The sequence below is a fragment of the Peromyscus leucopus genome, chromosome 14 (genome assembly GCF_004664715.2).
Source record: "Peromyscus leucopus breed LL Stock chromosome 14, UCI_PerLeu_2.1, whole genome shotgun sequence".
Classification (NCBI taxonomy): domain Eukaryota; kingdom Metazoa; phylum Chordata; class Mammalia; order Rodentia; family Cricetidae; genus Peromyscus; species Peromyscus leucopus.
The window spans coordinates 27,225,339-27,239,645 of NC_051075.1; the positions used below are offsets into that span (position 1 = coordinate 27,225,339).

At 38.8% G+C, this 14,307-nt stretch overlaps 1 protein-coding gene across 11 annotated transcripts in view; it reads left to right on the top strand.

The window, feature by feature from the left end:
- The window catches only part of Mia2 (MIA SH3 domain ER export factor 2), a 95,426-nt gene that overhangs the window by 61,011 nt on the left and 20,108 nt on the right, over positions 1–14,307 (top strand). For all 11 annotated transcript variants that reach the window (XM_028885114.2, XM_037210561.1, XM_037210558.1 and 8 more), the window contains 7 exons: positions 297–387; positions 4,336–4,474; positions 8,635–8,736; positions 10,286–10,346; positions 10,819–10,854; positions 12,951–13,018; positions 14,133–14,215. In XM_028885114.2, the coding sequence (XP_028740947.1) occupies positions 297–387; positions 4,336–4,474; positions 8,635–8,736; positions 10,286–10,346; positions 10,819–10,854; positions 12,951–13,018; positions 14,133–14,215 (580 nt within the window). The remainder of the gene's footprint in view (positions 1–296; positions 388–4,335; positions 4,475–8,634; positions 8,737–10,285; positions 10,347–10,818; positions 10,855–12,950; positions 13,019–14,132; positions 14,216–14,307) is intronic.

A 14,307-nucleotide genomic window follows, 5' to 3' on the forward strand; every position in this document is an offset into this window, starting at 1 on the left:
AAAAATGTTTACTGTATTTATTTCATAGTTCCCATTGTGCAGTGTTTTCCTGCTGCTTCTGTTACTTTGTTTTCTTCTGGTTTGTTCCTTCTGCCTGTTCTTAGCTAACCTGTGTGAGAAGTCCTGATAATGTAGTGTGAAGGCTGCTTTACAGCAGCTGCATTGATGGCTTTATGTTTATGATGGCATCATCAGAGGAGAAGCACCTGCAGAGAGTGTGGGGTGTATCAGGAGATGTGTGTGGATTTTATGTAACCTTATTATTGTTTTTTTCCCCCTTCTCCCCTTCTTTAAAGTTAAATGCTTCTTTAAAAGCCTTAGAAGGAGAAAGAAACCAAATTTACACTCAGTTATCTGAAGTAGATAAAACAAAGGAGGATCTTACAGGTAAGGTTTCCTCAATGAGTATGTTTCCTTAAGGAGAATGAATTACCTCTGAGTTTTATTGTTTTTGGTAAAGGCATATCAATTTTCTTACACTTACAAAATAATTTTTAAAGCATGTAGAACTGTGGATTATGGTCTGTCTTAGTCAATGTTCTATTGCTATGAAGAGACACCATGACCATGGCAACTTTTATAAGGAAAACATTTAATTGGGGCGTGCTTACAGCTCAGAGTTTTAGTGCCAATAAACTATACACATACATTAAAGCAGAGGACCATACCAGTTCCACTACTGAAGATCATTTTCACAATTGCCATTGTCATCATGGTGGGAAGCATGGTGGCACAGGCAGACGTGGATCCGCAGGCAGCAGGAAGAGAGAGGGACACTGGGTCAGGCTTAGCATTTGAAACCTCAAAGCCTCCAGTGACTGACACATGACACACTTCCTCCAACAAGGCCACACCTACTCCAACAGAGCCACACCTCTGAATGGTGCCACCCCCTATGTGCCTATGGGGCCATTTTCATTCAAACCACCACACAGTGTTATATGTGTCCACACAGTGTTACATGTGTAGTATAGTTTTAGATGTTTGAAAGTATCAAATTGAAATTTTTCTTTGCAATTTTTTTTTTCAATTGAGAAATTGATCTTCAGTAGTGGAACTAGTATGGTCTACTACTTTATGTGTATGGCTTATTAACATGTATAGGAGTGATGTTAGACCTATAAAAATAAGTTGTTTTTTTTTTATTGAGAGCGTTAAAACAACTTGCTGATAGTGTTCATATTGAAAAATAAGTTCTTCCAGTTGTATTTGGGATATTTAAAAAGTTAGTATATCATGTCTCATTTTATTAAATAAATAAATTCATATTTTTATATCTGAAAAGAATGGATGGACATATTCAAATGTCTGAACTGGTTAACTCAGAGTATAGGACCACAGGCATCTTTCTATTTTCTTTCTACCCATCTTTATTTTCTTTCCTTTTTGATTTCCAAAACAGTCTTTTTTTTTGGAGCTGAGGATTGAACCCAAGGCCTTGTGCTTGCTAGGCAAGTGCTCTACCACTGAGCTAAATCCCCAACCCCTCCAAAACAATCTTTATTGATCCAGTTACATGTGCATAAATCATGCAGCATTAGCCAAAAGCTTCTGCTTACAGAGCTTCGTTTCTGCCTGCCTGGTCCTTGCCCTGCCTGTTTGCAACTACAGACCAATGAGCACAGACAAGGGCCCCTTTATTGGTTGCACAGCTAAAAACAAACAAATCAGAAACAAACAAAAAGTCTTCTCAATGAGGACAAGAAAGAGATGCCCCAAGTATGTCAGCCATTGCTGCAGCTGCCCAGAACTTGACATTTCTCTCTTTAATCCTCAACTTCTGTCTTACAAAGAGCAGTCAGACCTGTGTGAGTCTGGACCTGTGCTCTGTGCTGGACGACATCGTTGTGAGACCAGCTTCAGTGTCCTCTTTCTTCTTTATGACCTCCACGGCCAGTGTTGAGATCAGAGGAGAACTGGACCAGAGCGGTCCTTGTCAATTTGCTTTTTTAAATGAGCAAAATGTTTAAAAAGATTGAACTATACTGGATAGACATTGCTCTACTCAGTGATTATAGTAGTTGTATTTTGATTAGACCTGAAAAACATTAGTCTAACTTAAAAAGAAAAAAGAAAAGCTGCTGTCTGCAAAGAGTAGTATTAGCAGTGTGGAAGCTGCACAGAGGACTAGGACTGTCCTCAAGGCGGCTTCACGTGGCATGTATAACACGTGTGTCTTAGTGGGAGCTGCCGGAGCAGCAAGGACCAGTTCACCAGTTAGTCCATTGCTTCCTCCGGGCTCTTGGCCAGTCTTTCCCCAGTAATAGTGGAGACCCAGGTCTGTGTGTAGTGTTCCTCCAGATCCAAATTTCTTGTCTCAGTGGGTCATAAGATTTTTCAATAATTGATTTCTGTTGTATGTGAACATCTTCTAACGGTCTCTCTCCTCCTCTAGTCTCTGCCCTTTTTGGTGATCATTTACAATGCTCTCCTTTTGGAGTCAGTGTTTCTATGTAACCCCAGGTCATCTTGAAGTCCTGACCCTTCTGCCTCAGCCTCCCACAAGCTGGCATTTATATAGGCTCATAATTACCATACCTGGCTGTATAGTACTCCCTTAAAGTATGTGGGCTGGCGAGATGGCTCAGTGCAGAAAAGCCCTTTCTGCTGAGCCTGATTGATGACTGGAATTCACTCCACAGTGGAAGGAGAGAACTGAGCCCTGCTAGTTGTCCTCTGACCTTTGCCTCCCTGAGCATGCAGATGCACCAGCACACACACAGACAGACAGACACACACAGACACACACACACTCACACACACATATACATACTAATTTTTAAAAGTTTTAAGAATAAGTATGAGACAAAAGAGCTAGAGTGTATAATGGTAAAAGAATTCATGTTGTTTTGTAAGGCTTTGTATGATTCAGTTTTAGCAGAGCTTATATCCAACATTGATTTCTTTGCTAAGTGACTTGTTGGCGTTGACTGACAGCATAGATGGACATTTTTTTTTTCTGATATAGATGTAAAATTTTTGCAGAAAACGTCTATACACTATTTCCTGTACATGCACCATTTACTATTAAGGTGTTTACGTAAATGGTCCTTTTGGTATGTATGTTTAATTAACTGGCGTTTTAGAATAATTACATACCATTACATTTAATTACTTAACTTTTTCATGTTTATTAAGCTTTTGAAACTGCCCTTTTGAGGCATAGTGCATTTCTTCTTATGTTAGATTGATTGACATGTTTTGGGAAATGATGCTTTAGAGGAATTCAGAGTTGAGGTTCTCTTCTTGGTCCCTTAATATTAGAGCTGTTTAGAGTTGTAGTAATTATAATGAAAGAAAAATGAATTTTTTAAAAAACAGCTGTATGCTAGTTTATACAGAATTCACAATTACGTAGAATTGTTCATTTCTCTCTGTGTGTGTGTGTGTGTGTGTGTGTCTGTGTCTGTGTCTGTGTTCGTATGTGTGTATAGAGGACAAGGATCAATGCTCAGTGTTTTCTTTACTTGCTTTCCACCTTGTTTGTTGAGGAAATGTCTTTCAGCAAACCTGGAGTGTGTTAATCTGGCTACAACAGCTGCCCAGGGAGCCCCGGGGACCCTGCTTTTGCCCCCCCAGTACTGTAACAGGGCTTCGGGCTTGTTTTGCTAACCAGCTTTTATGGGGTCAGCATGTTTGTGTGGCCAGCACTTTACTGACTGAGCCGTCTCCCCATTTTTGCGGGTGTCGGTAGTTGAGCAGTTGAAGTAAAGTTAAAGTCATTTTTCTTTCCAGTCTTAGTCTTGTCTGAGACACGGTCTCTCTCTAAACTGGAAAATGAGCATTTGTTATCAGCTAGCTTGAATGACAACATATGTAAAATTTTGGCTTAAACAGAAGACGGGGTAATTATGGTACTGGTGATTGAACCCAGGGCTTTGTGTGTTCTAGGCCAGGGCTCTACCACTCAGCTTTGTCCACCAGCCTGAACAGCAAGCGCCTGAGGTGACTTCTCCTTAGGCTGTAACAGACATTCAGCTGAAATGCCCGCCTCTGAAACACTCATCCTTATGGCCTTCCTCCAGTGGCTGTTACTTCTCAAGTTGAAAGTCAGAATTAGAATGTTGAAGTTTGAGAGATCTTCATAATAATCATACTAGCAATTTAAAATAGTGTATGTAGCATCTTAGTTAAAATAGTAAAAAGCAATGAGGCAAATGAAATATCGTAGAGATTTTGTGCTGCTGCTGAAGAATGTTTGGTTTGCTATTATCTGTAGTAATTGTCTACAGCTGTCTCACCCCGGGCACGCCCAATCTTGTCTGTCTTTGATAGGTTTTATTTTTATGAAATTCCTTTAGTTTTGTTCCGTTATGACTTTGAACATTTCTCTAGAGCGTATCAGAAGTCTGGAATCTGAGCAGGAGTCTTTGCCGTCAGAAATCACAGAGTTTGAAGACGAGAAACAGAAGCTTCAGCAGAAACTCCAAGTGATGACTGAGCTGTACCAAGAAAACGAAATGAAGCTTCACAGGTGAGAAGTGTTGGGTAACTCCACTGAATGGCAAGTAAAATGTTTTAAAGATTGTGTTACATATTCAAGGCCTTAAACATGTGATTATTAGACATGATCCGTTATATTGCATCATTCACTTTTCAGAACGTTATTTGATCTTGAAGCACACTTTTCTTCTCTGAAGATTATGTAAATAATGTTGGAATGTCCAAGCAATCTCACAAAATATTCCTTAATGTTAGTAAGCATTTATCAAATTATTGCCTTGAACTAATGCTGACAGCCGGGTCAGGGAATCTCGAGTGGTCTCTTTGGGTGGAGCTGCCTGGCGTATGTAAAACTGATTCCTTCCCCCTGTGCTCTTTGCTCTAGTTAGTCAATGACAGTATCATTTGCCTTGTGTGCAGGGCAGCTGCTTGTCATCCTTAAATGCCCCTTTTGTATCCTGTATTTGTCTTCTCATCAGGTCTTGTCAGCCCCCCTAACTGTAATCTGATGGCATTTCACCCTCTTCCAGTACTCTGCTTAAAGCCATTATGGCCGTAGTTGGCTTATCACCGTAGCTTCATGAATGTCTTTACACCTTAACCTCCTGCACTGTCTTTTCTCTGTAATCACAGAATAACTCTAAAAAAACGAATGATGGGTACTGTTATGGTCTCTTTTGGGCCCCCTAAGTGCATTTAAAGAGATTTAAAGCAAAACTTAATCTTAACCTATCAGAGCCAAGCTTACAGCACTCACCTTCTGGCTGTCTCTAGCCTATTCTGTGTCTTGTTTCTTTGTTGCTCTCTATTGACACGGCTTTCTTGATTTTTGGTGTGCCAAGCACATCTGTATCTCAGTCTTTGATGCCTGTTCCTTTGGCTTGCAGTGGCTGGTGTATTCCTATGTGTTTGCATGGTTCGATCCTTCGTTTAGTTTGGGATGACAGGTTTAACTGTCATCTTAAAGAGGGCTGCCCCAACTCAAGCAGTGCCTGCTCTTCTGTTTCCTTCTCTTTTTGTGCTCCAAACATGCTCTCCTTCACCTCACACTGAACTTGAACTCTGTAAGAAATGCTGTGTTTTTGTTTATATTCCCAGTGCCTCAGCTGAGAGGAAAATGGTAGGTTTCCTACAGATAAATATGTGCAGTGCAGTTAAATCTTGATGTTAGGGTGTGCTTGTGCATAGAAACGCCCAGATATAGGTAGAGAGAAGACCCTTAAGACACTGATCCAGCAATTTGCAGATTTTCAAGTACGAATTATAGCCTAGATTTTTCATTATACAACCCAGCAGACTTGCCTTTTTCTTGAGGAAGTTAATGATTTAAGTCCTTATCCATCATACATTCTGGATGTAAAGTTGGTGTGTTGATAAAATTTGTTTATAACCTTAAAGCCTGTTCTTACAGAGCTTTCATGGCCTTTCATGCTGAGAATGGTAAAGATTCTGAGATGCCCAGTGTGAGCACTGCCAGTTGAGGACTAACACAGCAACTTCTTTCAGTTCTCATTCTAGAAACAAGTGTTCTTCTCTGAGGGCCACTTCTTTTGAGAACTGTTTATTTGGTGACTTAGCTATTCGAATAGACCCCAAACACATGTGTGAGTGCTGTCAGGTGGGTCCCTGAGGGTGAGAAGGCCATGAGATATTTTGTGGACAAAATACGATGTATCAGGTAAACTTCATTTTGTCATAACTTACAGTGCTGTTGGCTGTAAGTTTAATGCTAGGAAATCTACAATATTATTTTGTTCAATGCTGTTTCATGTAGTCCATGCTGGCTTGACCTTAATACACAATCAGCTATGGCCTTTAACTTCTGATCTTTCTGCTTCCACTTCCCAAGTGCTTGGAACAGGTGTTTGCTGCCATTGTAGTTTTTATTTATTCATTTTTTTTAAAAAAAATTTACTATTTTAAATTATGTGTATGTGTGTGGGTCTGTGCACGTGAGTGCCGGTACCTGCAGAAGTGTTGGATTCCCCTGGAACTGTATGTAGTTACAGACAACTGTGAATTGCCATGCGGATGCTGGGAATTGAACCTGGGTTGTCTGGGAGAGCAGCCAGTGCTCTTAACCACTGAGCCATCTTTCCAGCCCCTCAGCCTTCTTTCTTATACAACCCAGGGGGTCGTACCACTTGTAGTGGGTGGGGACCCTCCTACATCAAACATTCATCAAAAGAATGCCCCATAAGCTTGACTACAGCCTAGTCTTGTGAGGTATTTTCTCAGTTGAGGCCCCCTCCCCTTTTTTTTTTCGAGACAAGGTTTCTCTGTAGTTTTGGAGCCTGTCCTGGATCTCTATAGACCAGGCTGGCCACGAACTCACAGAGATCCGACTGGCTCTGCCTCCCGAGTGCTGGGATCAAAGGCATGTGCCACCACTGCCCGGCGAGCTTCCCTTTTTCCAAATTGCTGTAGTTTGTGAGAAGTTGGCTCAGCCGTTTTGAATCCCCAAACCTTACATGCTCTGTTCTGAAGGCACTTACTACTCTGAATTACGTCACCAGGTGTTCTTCAGGGTAGGACGTAGGGAGTAGGAAGTTGGAGAACTGCTGAAATGTTAGACGACTAATTCTTGCCTGTGTAGGGTATAATTTAGGTTCAGTTATTTTCTAGATTTCTTTTGTTGTTGTTCAGTTATCTCTTAATGTTTTTCATAACTGATATACTGTGTTGCTTACACTTTTTGAAGTTTAATATTGGAAGGAAGTGAAATATTAGAATATAGGAGTTCAGTGTGCTGTTTTAAATATGTGACTTCTCTTTGAGGCTCCATCAGTGGGGTTTACTTTCACAGTATAATTTTAACTGTATTAGTTACTCTTCTGTTGCTGTGATAAAACACTATGATGAAAAACTAAACAAACGAAGTAACAAAACAAAACAAAACCCTAAAATCAAAAACACTGTGATCAAGGCACCTTGTAGAAGGGAGAGCTTACTTTCTCTCATACGGTTCAAAGAGAGAGCTTGTGATGGTGAGGGAGCTTGGGCAGGTTCTTGGAGCAGGAAGCTGAGAGGTCATAACCTGAACTTGAAGAAGAGGGAGAAAAATGGAAGTAGGGCGAGGCTATGTGCTCCCAAGCTTGCTCCCAGTGACGGTCGTGTGACATGTAATGACATGTTGGTGAACTGTGAGCCACAGATATGGTGCTCTCCTGACAGTGCCACCCACTGACTCTTGGCCATCTTGGTTTGTGTAGGCACACTCGGACGTCCACAGAGTGATGAAATGGCTTGTGGGTTCATGTCTCAGAGAGCTGTTGTTACATGGTATATGCCTGTATCTGGCTTCTCTGTGCTGTATTTTCATTTTTGGGCAATGGAGATAATAGTCGCTTCTGTAGAGCTGCTGACTAGTTAAATAGCTCACACAAAAGTCTAGCAACAGTTCTGGCACACACTAATGGTTCAGCGGGTTACCTGTTACCTACTATTAGTACAAAAAAAAATTAGTGCAGGATTAGTGCTGGTGCTCATATTATTTATTATTATTATTAACTACCAATTAAAAATATAGGGGCTGCACACCTTTCATCTTAGTACTCAAGAAGCAGAGGCAGGAGGATCTTTGTGAACTAGAGGCCAGTCTGGTCTACAGAGTGAGTTCCAGGTCTACATTGTGAGACCAACAAACAAACAAACAAACAAACAAACAAAACAACAACCCTAGGCGCATGCCTTTAATCCCAGCACCGGGGAGGCAGAGGCAGGTGGATCTCTGTGATTTCGAGGCCAGCCTGATCTACAAAGTGAGTTCCAGGACAGCCAGGGCTGTTACACACAGAAACCCTGTCTCAAAAAAACCAAAGCAAAAAAAAAAAAAAAAAAAAAAATCCATAATTTTAGTTGTTGGTTTCTTGTTTACAAACAATGCTTTATTACAGAAAACCTTGATAAATGATAGTCTTTACTGTTTTTATTAATATTTATCATGGACAAATTATGATAATGTAAAACACAAGAGACTGTTAATACCAATAGCACTGTAATGAACACTGTGATCTTGGGTTTATAATGTTAAATTTCATATCAGAAATATACAGACTTTTTGCATATGACCTTTGCAGTGGTGTATGGAAATTGCTTTGTGGGGTGCGCCAGTTCCAATGTGATTTTAAAAATGTAGTTGATTATATGTATGACATAATTTAAAAGAAATAAAATACTCTTTGTTTTAAGGAAATTAACAGTAGAAGAAAATTACCGATTAGAGAAAGAGAAAAAACTTTCCAAAGTAAAGGAGAGGATCAGCTATGCGGCCGAGGAGCTGGAGACCTGCAGGTATGAAGTGCTCTTTCTCTTGGGGATGCTGAGCACCAGCAGGAGCAGTGACAAAATGGCCATCCTGGATCTCACTCTGTAGCCCAGGCTGGCCTCGATCTCACAGAGATCCACCTGCCTCTGCCTCCCGAGTGCTGGGACTAAAGGTGTGTGCCACCACCACCCAGTGAATTGGCTTATTTTTATTTCATTACTTTGCATTTGAATATCTTGGTATTTTGCAGATATTCAGAAAATATAAAAAGTAAAAAGTTTTCTTGGGGCTGGAGAGATGGCTCAGTGGTTAAGAGCATTGTCTGCTCTTCTTGAGGTCCTGAGTTCAATTCCCAGCAACCACATGGTGGCTCACAACCATCTGTAATGAGATCTGGTGCTCTCTTCTGGCTTGCAGACAGAACACTGTATGCATAATAAATCTTTAAAAAAAAAAAAGTTTTCTTTTCAGGGACTTTGATATTTAAGTACAGACATATTTTTTAATAATACCAAGAAGTTTGTAAATAGTTATGAATGCTGTGTGTGGTGGCACTGGGAGGTGGAACAGAATGATCATAAGATTAAGGCTAACCCTGGCTAAATAGTGAGTTTGAAGCCATCTTGGGCTACATGAGACCCTGTCTCAAGAAGAAAACGGAGAGAGCAGCTAATTCAGGTTCCTTGGGTTTTGTTCAAAGGGGAAGAATGTACACAGTATTAACATTCAGTGAGTGTGCCCCTGAAGAGCAAGGCACACAGCATTTTAGTAGTAAATGCTTAGCTGTATAGTTTTTGGTAACACTAGAATGTCTGTTAGAAAAAGACACAGAAGTTCGAGTCTCAGGAACATTCTTTACCTTGGGAAGAGGGGTTTTGTCTAGAAGGACAAATTATTTTCTTTGTAAGTTATGTTTTTATCTTGTAAGAGTTCCTCTCCTGAGCTGGGTGGGGGTGGTGCATGCCTTTATCCCAGCACTATGGATGGAAGAGGCAGGTGGAGCTCTGAGTTCAAGGCCAGTCTGGTCTACAGAGCGAGTTCCAGGGCAGCCAGGGCTACACAGAGAAACCCTGACTTGAAGAACCAAAAAAAAAAAAAAAAAAAAAAAAAAAAAAAAAAAAAAAAAAAAAAACCAAATAAATAGTTCCTTTCTTGGGACTCTGTTAAGATTACAGGATCTGAGTTACTCTTTCAGGATTTTTCTTCCTGAAAAAGAAAACCAGAGGATCAGGCATGGTGGCATGTACCTGTGACTCCTGCACTTAGGACGTAGAGATAGAAAGATTAAAACTAAGCTTGAGGCCAGGCTGGGTGAGACCTTGTGTATTGTATAAATCCTTTGTGATGTTGTTTTAGCCACACCCAAGCAATAGTTCTCACAAGGTTTGATTGAGGTTAGAATTAGAGGAAGAAAGGATGTACTTTAAAATCTCTCAGCATCTCTCAAAGACAAGTCTTGGGGTTATACTTAAAATAAGGTAGAACACTCTGTATTCTTATAGCCATGTGCTCATTCCTTATTATATATTACTACAGTGGAATTACTACAGTGGAATAACTACTTGTTCCTTATAGACAGCGTGCCAAGGATCTGGAAGAAGAGCTGGAGAGAACGATTCACTCTTATCAAGGGCAGGTATGTGTGAGGCTGCTGTGTGCACACAATAGAGCACTCGGACTCTAGAACAGCTGCGGGACTGCAGCTCCATCCCTGCTGAAGTGTTCCTGAAACTGTGAAATAGTCCCAGGGAGCCAAAGATGCTGAAGTCAAAAAATTCTGAAACTTTTCTGTCTTTGGGAACGAGGATTATATAGTCCCCAAAAATGTCTCTCACCATTGCAGTCCCATATGTGCTTGTTATCTGTTCCTTGGAAACTTTTGTAGTTGATCATTACATGAGGTGTGCTGGCATTAAAAAAGTTTACATTCAATTTTTGTTTAAAAGTTCAGTAGAGTAGATCATACATATTCATGAAGGATGCTTTCAGAATGCTTATAGTGCTTCAGAGATGCCTGGACAGTTCGAGTTTATGGTTTGTGCCTTAAAGTTTAGTGGTGGGAATGAATGTTTTTATTTAAAAATAATTTTAATCATTTTATTTTTTAGGTTATAGCTCATGAAAAAAAAGCACATGATAATTGGGTAAGTTTTAAGTTCACCTAAAGCCCTTTTGTCAAATTTCTTCCAGAAAATATACAACTCATTTTAGATTAGGTAAAAATAGAGACAGTATTTAAAAAATAATCACTTTCTATTAATTTAATTAATTTTACCAGTAATGAAATCATGTTACAAATCATACCATAGGAGGCACTAAGAAGTAACCATCTTTTATTTTATATTTTTCATTCTGAATACAATTAGTTAAAAAATCACAAAGGAATTCTGGGGGTTGGAGAGATGGCTCTGTGGTTAAGAGCACTTTCTGCTCTTCTAGAGGACCTGATGTGCGTTTGGTTCTGAGCATATCAGATCGCGCACAGGTGCCTGTAATTTTAGTTCCAGGTGATTTGACACCCTCTTCTGTCCTCTTACACACACACACACACACACACACACACACACACACACAGCGTGTGCATATGTATGTGTCACACAGCAGGCACCTTGTAATTCCAGTTGTACCACATTCAGGCAGAACACTCATACACGTAAAACCAAATAAAATTTTAAGACATTTAAGTAAATTGTTACATTTTACTAGCTAACATTGGTGCAACATTCCTTTTTGTTCAAAATTGATTTTATGATTACATATTGGAAAATAATTACACTTACACACTCAAAATCCTTTTTTTCTTTTTTTTTAGAGATAGGATTTCTCTGTGTGTCCCTGGCTATCTTGGAACTCACTATATAGATCAGGCTAGCCTCAGAGGTCCATCTGCCTCTGCCTCCCGAATACCACCACTGCCCAGCCAAAAAAATCTTTTTTGATAGTACTAAAATATATTTAAGCTATGTTTTCTGTGAATGTTTGTTCGTTGGCTAAAGTCAATTCTCATGTGTATTTCTCATGTGAAAACTAATTTGAAAGTAGAGTTCCTTTTACTTGTAAATAGTTAATAGTTATAGATTATTATATTATATTATATTATATTATATTATATTATATTATATTATATTATATTATATTATAGTCTTTGTCTACTGATATGGTAAGTTCACTTTTTGCATTTGATCTTGTTGCTTGAGTTATCTCCAGTCCAGCCCGCCCAGGCCAGAAGCCACTCAGACCCAAATAAACATACAGATGCTTATATTATTTAAACTGTTTGGCTTAATGGCTCAGGCTTCTTGTTATCTAGTTCTTATATCTTAAATTAACCCATTTCTATCAATCTATAAGTTGCTACGTGGCTTGTGGCTTACTGGTACTTTTACATCATGTTTTTTCTGTCTCTGGCTGGTGACTCCTGACTCAGCCTTCCTGTTCCCAGAATTCTCTTCTCTGCTTGTCCTGCCTATTCTTCCTGCCTGGCTACTGGCCAATCAGCGTTTTGTTTATCAACCAAATCAGAGCAACACATTCACAGCATCCCCAGCACTTCCTTTTTTCTTTTTTTCAAAAGGGAAGGTTTTAACTTTAACATAGTAAAATTACATATAACAAAACAATTATCAAGCAAGAATTACAGTTACAATATCTAGTCTATTTATAATATCTAGTCTATTTGTATTTGGCAAAATTAAAGAAGATATCCTATTAGACATCCCCAGCATGATCAATCTCATGTTTTATCTACTCTACATCTAATCTGTAGAGTCTAGTATTTGTACATTGTTCTATACTTAATTGATTGTATGTAGTTATTAAAAGCATGATCTGTATTGGCATTCTGTGAAACTGTTTTAGACCTTTGTAGTTTCCCAGAATTATGGGCATAATGACCATCCGTTTTCATTGACTTTGCCCTAAGCTTATCTGCTAGCATGCCTCTTATGATTGGATATTTACATCATCAAATAATTTTAGGCCCCAATTTTGCATTTAAATAGCAACATTCATTAACAAGTACCAATTAAACACCAGCTTTATGTTCATGCTTTTGGCTGGTATGAAACTGATTCCCTTTTTGAATAATTCTCTAAATTTAAAATGTTTATATTGACTCAAATAAATGCAGACTCGTCTGGTTTGGGTTGTGACATTATGTGCCATCATGCTGATATTTATGCTGCTCTTGCATTTTTTAAGTTTGTATGGATATAGTTTCAAATGTATTATTTTCTTCAAGCTGGTAGCTCGGACTTGTGAAAGAAACCTCAATGATTTAAGGAAAGAAAATGCTCACAACAGACAAAAGTAAGTATTCATGGGAATGCTTTAAAAGCTTGAAATAATTTTTTCAGTATGTAACACTTGTATAAGGATAAATTTAAAAAAATTGTAGCAAATCCACATAGTTTGTTATGAAATATCTAGTTTTACTAGTTGTGAAGTTTTAATTTTTTTTGTTTGAAGTATTTTTCTTAGGCTACTACAGTGGCTATTACACTTTAAAGAAGGTTTTACAAGTTACACTGTAAAAAGTGTCACTTAAAAAAAAATTAAGCCAGTATGAGTGGAGAAAAAGAAGAGTGGGCAAAAGAAAGGCTGTGTCTCTTGACACAGTGATGCTTAGAGTATCAGTGTTCTCCATCTCTAAGTAGATAAAGTGATTCTTGTCTCAGCCTTGGTTTGTTGTTTGGCATCATGTTATGCAATAAGAAAGTGAAAGAAAAAATAAAAGTGTGCAATAAAAAGGAAGCATAAATGCTTTTATCTATGGGTGGTAACAGTCTTGAAGAGTGTTAGACTTGCTTGCCAAATTGTACTTTTGGCATCATTAAAAACTTCCTTCTGTCTTCTGGCTTATAGCTCAGAAATTAAAGTCAAACAGTTGCTTTATTTCAAGTCTAAGGATCAGGAACTAAACAGTTGTTTAAAAATGCAAATCTAAAGATACAAAGTTTAGAAATAATAGTTGTATCAATTAATGGGATTTCCAATTTTACAAGGGGAAGTGTAGGTGACTCAGAGTAGAGGTTCTGTGCTGTAGCCCCGGCCTTTTCATTTAGGAGTCAGTTAAGTCCCTGCCTCAGTTTCCTTAGTTATAAAATGACACATTTGCACTAGTTTATCTTGGATGGTTCTACTTCAGAAGTGTAGATTCTGCGAGATAGCAGTCATCAAAGTCTAGTTTTAAAGAGCCAAGCAGTTCTAAACATGAGTATCTCTAAGGAGAAGCTAGTCACCTCCAAGTAAGTGTGGGAATTGTAGAAAGGTATCCGGGCAGACCAGTGCTGGGCCTTTTTCTTTTCATCAGAGGTTGAGCTTGTGAGAGAAGCTGGTTTGGAAGTGGCCTTTGCTTAAAATGTGCTGTTTTTTTGGCTGAGTAACTTTGAGTAACTTAGAGATGTTTATTATTTGTTTACAGATTAACTGAAGCAGAGTTGAAATTAGAACGTTTAGAAAAAGATCCTTATGCACTTGATGTTCCAAATACAGCATTTGGCAGAGGTAGTCTTTTTTTAACCCCTTGTTTAAAATACACATTGTGTATCCATATATATTGTATATATAGTTTACTTTAGTGTAAGTTAACTTTTTTA